The following is a 9,525-nucleotide window of genomic DNA, read 5'->3' on the forward strand; positions in this document are numbered from 1 at the left end:
AGAATGGTTAGATTCATCATTAGTACTTTAATAGCAAAAAAAGCGTTAGATTCATCATTATCTTCTGTTAATATTAATATTTCAATTAACTACTATAATATCTATTGAAAAATAGTTATCGACCTATTATCATCCTCATCATTATCATCATAAATACTAGTAGTCTCATCATCATAAAAACTAGCATCCAAGTCATCATCGTCATCTTCATAAAATGTCTCATTACCAGTCTTGCTATTACTTATCAGGTTCATTTTAAATTCTCTCAACAGCCCAACCAGTTTAATCCTTGCCTCAAGGAGAGATGAGTCTTGCGGTGCTCCAAGAAAATGTGCTGACATCTCAAGGTCTTTCACAATTACTTCAACTTTAGTACCTACAACGTAAATCTCTGATCCAAATTCAGGACAAGGGACGACTCCATGAAACTTCCCACCAAAATCAATATACAAGTTATCATCCACCACAGCGATAATCTTCCCTAGTACTTTGTGACCCACTGGAGAGGAGCCACAACTTGTTAGCAATCGAGATTTGGCCATCATCTCAGCAAAGGTTTCTTCGCCATTTGTACGATTCTCGCCCTCAGTGCTCCAACTAAGACTTCTGAATGAGACTATGGGCCTTTTGGTGTCTCTGTATCGAGTTTGAGGTGTTGTTAAAGTCCTTAAAGAGGCTCCAAAACGACTCATAACTCCACAGGCTCTGATTGTGGCCATGATTGTGATGACACGTGGGTGGACCACACCTACACATAACCACGCCTATCTTCTAGTTGCCTAGCAACTGAGAAAAAAAGATAAAAGAGAGAAAAACAGAGAGAATTATAATGCCTGGAAAATCTGTAGGGAGTGCTAGTAAAGCACACAGCAATAAGAAAGAGTAAGACTAGTGCTGTGACGACGTCTGATAATTTTTGTAAATTTTTAAAGAGTTGAGCCTGAGCCTGGAGTGAAGAAGATCCTGATATGGCCTGAGTGGACAGAAAGTGAAATAGCAGCTGAGAAATTTGTATGACTTTACCCCTAGGCCATTCTCTCTTATTCAGTCTCTCCCTTTATCTCAGGATCCTGGCGGTAAAGGGAAAGATAAGTCAAAAGCTGCAGCTGCCTCTTCATTTGCTCTGTATGAAGATCCTGATGGACAACCCCACCTCCCTCCATCTCTCTCTGGGAAACTCACCGGATGGAAAAGACCGAGTGAATACTACCAACAGGTAGACTGCAGCTGTATTTATTTGAAGGACTATTTTGTTTGAATTTTGCAGTATAAGAAATACTATAACTGTGCAGCCATGATTATTATTATTGTATAGCACATTTATGCATTACAAATCATTGCATAGTTATTATTATTTTTATTATTGTGGTAGACACCTCCTGTTGTTGTTTCTGATAATCAGCAAAACATTGATTTAGTGTCTTGCAATGAGCACTTACTGACAAGCAAAGTAAGGGGGGAAATAAAAGAATGAGATACTGTTATTTTCATAATGTTATTTCCTTTAGCTCATGTGCAATATAATATCCGAGTTAAATTCATTGATATACTTGAAGTCATCGCTCCCATCACTGGCACAAGAGCAGCCTGATGCTTTGCCTCTTCCATGGCAGCCATGGCATCACATTTGTCCATGGCCTAAAGGGACGCCCACTCCAATGTATAACTCACTAGGGAAATACTGCATTAAACTATATTGGATGGTATGCGTATGTGTATTATAATGATGGTAAATGTAATTGTGTATGTATGTACATGTATATGTTAGATATTTTAAAAATTTATAAAAAATCAAATTTTGATCGGAATCAGCTCAAACTTGATACATAACAAGAGAACATGTATATGTATCAGAAAAAATTATAAAAATTGAAAATTCTCTCCTAGTCATTTTTGGCAAAATTTGGCCTGTGACCCTGTACTATAGTACAGGGACGTTGGTCCAATTTTTGAGTAACTTTAAAAATTCATAAAAAATTCAATTTTGATCGGAATCAGCTCAAATTTTCTACACAACATAAGTTCATGTATACGTATCAGGAAAAATTATAAAAATAAAGAATTCCCTCCTAGTCAAATTTGGCCATTTTTGATGAAATACCCTGTGCATTGATACTGCACACTTTCGTCACCTTGAACTGTATATTATATCATTCTTTAATTCTTTTGTTCATCTCTTCTTGTCTATGTAGGGCTTATGGCGTAAAGTAACAGTTGACGATTGCATGCCCGTTGATGCTAATGACTCATTATTGTTACCAGTAACGTCAGTCCCTGGCGAACTCTGGCCTCTACTAATCACCAAAGCATTATTGAAAGTCATCAACTTAGAGTAAGTTTTCCTAAAAATATCATTGCTATTATTTTTATTATTATTTCTATTGTTGTTATTATTATTTCTATTGTTGTTGTTATTATTTGTATTGTTGTTTTTATTTTATTGTTGTTTTTATTTCTATTGTTGTTGTTGTTTTTATTTCTATTGTTGTTGTTGTTGTTGTTGATATAGGTGTATTGATACTGAGTGTCCTGATGAGTGCAGTGTAGTTGAATTGTTAACTGGTTGGGTATGTGAATCATCTCCAATAGAGTGAGGGATAGGATGATGATTATATTATTATGTACATGTATACACTGTACATGCATAGGAGTATGGATGATATGTGGTCACTGATAACTGGGTCATTGAAATTACCGAAATGGGAGAGACCAACTGAAAATGAAACCAAAAATGAAGAGGAAGGAGGAGGAGAAACCACTACAACTACTACCATTGACAATAGAGGTATAACAAATAATAATAATAATAATAATAAAGATGATGATAATTTTTTCTCAGATTCTATTTTGCTGGTTAATTTTACCACTACTTCAGCCGAGATATTAAAGAGGTGTGGTTTGTCTTTTATCGATCCAACCCACCCAATATTAATGACACAATGGAGAAATGAGCCGTTAGAACTGCCACCAAAAGAACCACCACTTCCCTCACTAAAAGTGAATTATTAATCACATACTCATCATACATATTGCACTTCAACAGCTCCTTGTATGTACATGCATGTATGTATGTGTTAGCATTTCTATTATTGATTTTTATTCTAATTATACTTCAGGCTCCTTATTATCTTGGTTTGAAGAACAGGCTGCATGAGCCATGGCTTCCATCTCCTCCTCCAATTAAGACCGACCACAGATCATTTGAAGTGTACTCTCCATTCGTCGATGTGTAAGTGTATTAATTGATAGAACATGGTTAATAGAACCTGGTGTATTTTTCAACTCTTAATTATTATTATCTACTTGTATAGGTCCTCATCATCAATTGGTCTGATGTGGATTGATCTTGATGACTATGTATCTATTTTTAAGTAAATCATACATACACATATATATATATATTTTTAATTTTTTGTTATTTATAGAGAATTGAGATTATTTAGGAAGCAAGAGTCATTTGATCACAGTCATTCATCTAGTGAACTATCAGTAAAGAAAAGGTGTATTATGACAATCATAATTATTAATTAATATTTTAGTTGACAACGGCCAATTCTGTTGTACCTCCTCCAACTGCTGGTAGTGTTAAGAAGGGAGTATCAAACACTCAAATAGCTAAAGTACACATTTTGATTTCTTTTATTATAATTATTATTGATATTTATACGTACAGGTTCCTGTTTTTGATATTATTTGTATCCTTTTACTCGTAAAAAATTAATGAAATTTAAGTCTCCCAAATGTACATTGTTATTTTTCTTAAAATTCATATCATTATAGTTGTTGACAGTTGTCAGCCAATTAATTTATTGATAAGTTTTTCGTCGATCAATTGCTGGTACGAAGGAGGCAATCTCATTGGAACCATACCACTCCAAACACTAGGGTATGAGTCCTAGCTATATTGATATTTATTATAAAATTCTCCTTTACTCTGTATCTCAATTCCTTCCTTGATCCTCTTAATTTTTCTCTTATCTATCTGTATCTCTTTCTCAGATTTAAGCCTCCTTTAGCTCCACAGCCAGCAGAAGAGACCAATAAACAGCAGCAGCAGTCACAGATTCCCCCTGAGGAGGTAGTCCTTGGCTCAATACAGATAGAGAAGTATAATTGGAGGGAGTTTTGTGGAGGCTGTACAGAGTCTTTGATAAAGATGAGAGTCAAGTCAACTCAAGCTAAATCACTTTCTCTTCCAAGAGGGTATGTATGTATGTACATTATGAAATACTATATATGCAGCTATTAGTTGATCAGAAATTCAGAATCAGCTCAAATCAAGGGCCATTGATATATATCAACTAGAGAATATTTCATGCTTCAACTCTTTCTCTATTTTAGGAGACATACACTAAAGCTGCACATGACTGGTACATATGGATACCACATTGCCGTATATTCAAACACCAAATTTACCCTCACAGACGAAGATGGAGTATTACCATTGTTATCTACTGTAAGACATATAAAAAATTAATAATTATAAGTAGTATTTTTTTATTTTAATAGCCAAGTGAGAGACTAATACATCATTCCAATCTAGTATTTGAGAGTTTGCTGAAGGGAGCTTCTCTGAATGATGAACCCGATCAATATCAAGAATTTCTTTCATCACTGACTTCAACTCATGTGTCTCGTGGTGTTCAGAAGAATTACGCTCATGCTTTCAGAGCTGCTTTACTCCATACCTTCCACCTACTAGGACCACAGTGTGGCTTGACCAATGACCACAGGTTTGCATGGAAGTCTTTCATTAACCAGTTGATGGTACACCTAGCTGAGGGATTCCTACCTGATGATGATGACTGTATGCTAATTAATGCATGTACAATGAACTGCTTTTTATATTTTTCCATTTTTTATTTTACAGGTCCTCCAATGAGACTTGAGGAAATGAGGAAACTGAAATTTGCAGGTACTAATGATGATAATAATAGCTTATTTATTTATTACTAATTATTCGTCATAGAGAGACCAACACTCACTGAAGAAGAGCTACTACAGATAACAAAGTACTGTTTGTAGTTACACGTACATCATAATTTATTTGTACCTCTCTGTCTCTTTAGTGATATCACAATGACAGAGGAGGAAACTCTTGAAATATTGGAGTCATCAAGCTCCAATCAAAGCAAGAGACAACAGTTAATGAAAGGAATGCAGAAACTGAGTGCAATCAGTGTGGATGATGAAGGAAAAACAGGAGGAGAAGAGAAGGAGAAAGAGAAGGATGTCAAAACTCCTGAATTAGCTCTAAGTACATCAAAACGCTCCTCACATGACACTCCTGTAATGTCTAAGAAATCATCAACCGATACATTGCCGTCACGTCGCTCATCAGGTATAAGATATAATAATGCATGTACATGTATGTATTACTTGTACATGTACATGTATACTTTTTGCTGAGTATACTCACATTGCAAATTATTATTGCACTTGATTTATCTTGATATGTGCGCGTACCTTGTGTATTTGTATTACAAACCAAGACACAATGTTATAATCCTTTAAGTTGCTCATAAACATCTAACTATTAAGTTATCTCACGTCTTGTAATCAAGAGTAGATAATTTACATTATCTACTCTTGCTCTAATTCACATCAGTTCCCATGATACTGTAATACCGTGAGATGTAATGGATAGGAATTCAAACTTATCTATTGCTATATCACAATTATACATGAGTGATAATTATATTGATTAATGATACCTTGATCTAGTCTGTATACAAAGTTACTCCATCCTGATACTACATCATAGCAATCTATATCAGTAACACCATCAATATTAGATAATGGATGATTGATATAGTACCCATCACCACTATTAATACCAATAACTGCTCGATATCTTGTCCATTGTATGAGTTCATACTTGTATATAAACACAGCATACGTGGCAGTACTTTGAAAAGCTAATACAACCTGGAAATTATTGGACTATTGGACAATTAAAATATCAAATTATGTACTGTGATTGATACTTATATTAACCTGAATATTGTTGCAATTAAGAAATGGGCATACATCCTTCCAGTAGGCCCACAGTATCCATTCAACAGATACACTACTACCAGTTGAAGTAGATATGACTGGAGTAGCAATAGGAAAGAGATTTGGACGATAATTAGTAAAACTAATTCCCAAGCTAATCAATCCATTAGTACTTATCTATAAAATGAAGTAACTACTGCACTATTGTATACAGTTAAACTAACCCATGCATCAGTATAGCATGATGATCCAAATCTTATTTGTGAGGGCAGAAACACATTTGTTGCATGATCCAGGTGGTCATTCAGTATTGAATAGTTAGTAGGATATAGGAAGGGAAGGTAGTTGCCCTCAGAGCTAACAAGGAGGCCATTAAGGTAGATAAGTATCACAAACGCTATCATCATCATCCTTCACTAGACCACTGTTATGATACAACTACTATTTATATAGTTGTAATAAATAGTTAAATTAGTTAATTAAAACTGGTTTGGGTTTGGCGGATAATGAAGTAAAAGCAGGAGGAGAAGAGAAGGAGAAAGAGAAGGATGTGAAAACTTCCGAATTAGCTCTAAGTGCATCAAAACGCTCCTCACTACATGACACTCCTGTAATGTCTAAGAAATCATCAACTGATACATTGCCGTCACGTCGCTCATCAGATATAAGATATAATAATGTATCATTTGTACATGTACATGTATACTTTGTTGCTCAATACTCACATTGCAGTGTTCGAATCAATATTGGGTATAATTTATAATTAATATAGCACTTGATTTATCTTGATATTATATGTGTACATGTGTATCTCTTGTGGACTTGTATTACAAACTAAGACACAATATTGATAATGTTAAACTACTAATAAACATTTAACTATTAAGTTGCCACATGTCTTATTGGTCAAACAAGTGTTCTAATGACATTAGAGCTTGGTATTTTATATTGAGCTGCTGATTCATCATCATAGAGATGAGGTGTGTCTGGCTCAGGTGGAATTTCTTGCGGTATATCATCATATATGGTCTCATCAACATTAGTAGCATCAGCATAGGTAGAGTTTTGAGATATTTGTATTTCATTGCTTGTTTCTGTTTGATTGCTTCTCCTTTGCATCACTTCATATGCTGCATTTACTTCAGTTTTGATATGAACATCCTCTTTTGGATCATTAGATGAAGAGCTTTGTGACTTTTTTCTACCTTTGTGGAAAAAACCATTTTATGGTTTTGTATCTGAAATTCATTTTACTTACATTTATTTCTGAGTGCTATCACCACTGCTAGCAATAAAACAAGATTTAAAAATACTGAAAATCCAAAACATATTCCAATGATTAGAACATCATGTGACTTATTGCTCACATTCATGTCTGAGAGGAAAGACGTAAATTAGTTTGATATTAATAGCAGTACTGTGATAGAAAGCTAATGTTAGATTATTTATAAATTGTAATAACTGTATACTTTTAAAATTGTTGCATCTTTTTGTTGTTGGCAAGTTTCATTTTCAAAGCATAAGATAACAAAGTTGCTAGGCTTTCTAAGCCCAGCATACACTGGGCAACTTTATTGCAACTTGCCAGTACCTTTGAATGTGGTCAGGCAACTTGTTACTGAGTAGTCTTTCTACCATATAGTGGGTATATTCTGTCTGGGTTTTTTCTGTTCTTTTCGTTCTTGCCACTCCTTGTGGAACAAATATTTTTTGAATGAAATTAAAATAGGTGTGACTGCAATGCCACGTGGATGTGCAAGAATGAAAATAAAGTGAATGAAGTATCTAATCCAGTTTAAACCAAACATTTTTCCAGATGAAATATACCTGCTATACGGTACTTTCTGCAATATGTTGCTCCATGTTGCCTGATGTGACCACATCTAAGGCCTGATCAAAAAGTCACATCAAAGGTTTTTAGGCAATCAAATTTATAGTGTATAAGTTGTATTTAGGCATGGGCAGGGCCTAATAGATATATACCGTATAGCTTGGAATTTTCATGGGTCGATATTTTCGTGGTTTGCTCCTAGTGGGGCAATTCGTGGTTTAATTTTTGTGGTTGACAGTTTACATAGCCTGTAAAGGGATGGCACTTCAATGATTTCGTGGGTTTAAAATTTCGTGGGCAGCCCATAACCACGAAAACCACGAAATTTATATTCCACAAAAATTTCAAGCTATACGGTACTAAAAATTAAATTTATAATTATATTCATTGAAAAAATTATCATTATTGATAACGATCTGGGTGGCTAATTAATTACTACGTATCATAGTGAGTTGAAGCCTACATAAACAATGTTTATTATAGCTGTGTATGCTTGATGTGCTAAAAAATGCTTTCATTTTGCAATTTTGCATAGCAAAATGAGGATGGCCAATATTGTAGTGCACTTTGTGTGCCATTTTCTTTTTCTTGCCCTACCGTTTCCAAAGGTCTAGATAATAGATATGCCCCTGGGGCTTAGTTCAATTTAATCATTAACTCAACTCATCAATAACAGTTAAGCTGTCTTGGGTATACTAAATACTGTAATACCGTATACCGGTTTATTTTCGCAGTGGAAAATTTTCGCGAATCTTGCATTTCTAAGATTTTGCGGAATAAATTCACGTGGCAATGGAGAGTAGAATTTCGTGGTGAAAAATTTTCGCAAATGATCACCAAACCGCGAAATTTGCAAAAATATTTTACCATGAAAATAAACCGGTATACGGTATTGTGAGATGTCATGGAAACCTTATTAAGCCAGTGTATACACATATAAAAGTACTACCGGTATATTGATTAATGATACCTTGATCTTGTCTGTACAAAACATTGCTCCATCCTGATATCTCATTATAGCAGTCTATATCAGTAACATTATCAGTATGTGATAATGGATGATTGATGTAATACCCATCACCACTATTGATACCAACACTAGCTTTACATGTTGTCCATCGTATGAGTCCACACTTGTATATAAACACAGCATATGTGGCAGTACTTTGAAAAGCTAATACAACCTGGAAACTGTTAGGCTATAAAAAATAGTGTCAATTTAGTTATATCACAGACACTTATATTAACCTTAGTATTGTTGCAATTAATAAGGAATGGACATGCATCCTTCCAGTAGGCCCACAGTATCCATTCAACAGATACACTCCTACCAGTTGAAGTAGATAAGTAATTATTGACTTGATTGCACAATGAAAGATTAGTTGCTGGAGTCATAACAGCATAATGTACTTCACCTCCTACACGTAAGTCATTGTCATCCCAATATGGAGCAATGACTGGAGTAGCAATAGGAAAGAGATTTGGACGATAATTAGTAAAACTAGTTCCCAAGCTAATCAATCCATTAGTACTTATCTATAAAATGAAGTAACTACTGTACTATTGTATACAGTTAAACTAACCCATGCATCAGTATAGCATGATGATCCAAATATTAATGGTGAGGGTAGTGTCACATTTTCAGCATAATCATCATAGCCATTAAGTATTGAATAGTTAGTAGGATATAGGAAGGG

General features: G+C 34.6%; 2 protein-coding genes and 1 long non-coding RNA gene across 3 annotated transcripts in view; 1 reads left to right on the forward strand and 2 right to left on the reverse strand.

Moving 5' to 3' along the window:
* Positions 1–62: 62 nt before the first annotated feature.
* Positions 63–758, reverse strand: LOC100637948 (28S ribosomal protein S28, mitochondrial-like). The gene has a single exon (XM_003384019.3). The coding sequence runs from the start codon at positions 717–719 to the stop codon at positions 102–104; it is 618 nt and encodes a 205-aa protein (XP_003384067.3). The 5' UTR covers positions 720–758; the 3' UTR covers positions 63–101.
* Positions 755–9,525, forward strand: part of LOC100638076 (androglobin-like) — a 22,205-nt gene continuing 13,434 nt past the window's right edge. Inside the window, exons 1-21 of the mRNA XM_019993084.1 lie at positions 755–882; positions 933–1,011; positions 1,067–1,216; positions 1,373–1,450; positions 1,509–1,703; positions 2,193–2,332; positions 2,510–2,590; positions 2,649–2,785; positions 2,840–2,997; positions 3,117–3,229; positions 3,312–3,371; positions 3,426–3,489; positions 3,540–3,620; positions 3,674–3,695; positions 3,781–3,886; positions 4,000–4,203; positions 4,342–4,456; positions 4,510–4,807; positions 4,871–4,915; positions 4,970–5,012; positions 5,070–5,341. Coding sequence (XP_019848643.1) covers positions 830–882; positions 933–1,011; positions 1,067–1,216; positions 1,373–1,450; positions 1,509–1,703; positions 2,193–2,332; positions 2,510–2,590; positions 2,649–2,785; positions 2,840–2,997; positions 3,117–3,229; positions 3,312–3,371; positions 3,426–3,489; positions 3,540–3,620; positions 3,674–3,695; positions 3,781–3,886; positions 4,000–4,203; positions 4,342–4,456; positions 4,510–4,807; positions 4,871–4,915; positions 4,970–5,012; positions 5,070–5,341 — 2,494 coding nt within the window. The 5' untranslated portion in view covers positions 755–829. The remainder of the gene's footprint in view (positions 883–932; positions 1,012–1,066; positions 1,217–1,372; positions 1,451–1,508; positions 1,704–2,192; positions 2,333–2,509; positions 2,591–2,648; positions 2,786–2,839; positions 2,998–3,116; positions 3,230–3,311; positions 3,372–3,425; positions 3,490–3,539; positions 3,621–3,673; positions 3,696–3,780; positions 3,887–3,999; positions 4,204–4,341; positions 4,457–4,509; positions 4,808–4,870; positions 4,916–4,969; positions 5,013–5,069; positions 5,342–9,525) is intronic.
* On the reverse strand, positions 5,475–6,086 carry LOC109580189 (uncharacterized). Its single transcript, XR_002184115.1, has 3 exons — positions 5,998–6,086; positions 5,715–5,943; positions 5,475–5,667 (listed from the first exon to the last, which is right to left on the reverse strand). It is a non-coding gene; the product is annotated as an uncharacterized LOC109580189 (long non-coding RNA).

The sequence above is a fragment of the Amphimedon queenslandica genome, unplaced genomic scaffold, assembly GCF_000090795.2.
Source record: "Amphimedon queenslandica unplaced genomic scaffold, v1.1 AMPQUscaffold_13501, whole genome shotgun sequence".
NCBI classification, from domain to species: domain Eukaryota; kingdom Metazoa; phylum Porifera; class Demospongiae; order Haplosclerida; family Niphatidae; genus Amphimedon; species Amphimedon queenslandica.

Coding starts and splice junctions, on each gene's coding strand:
- LOC100637948 (XM_003384019.3), bottom strand. CDS start 719: ATGGCCACAATCAGAGCCTGTGGAGTTATGAGTCGTTTTGGAGCCTCT.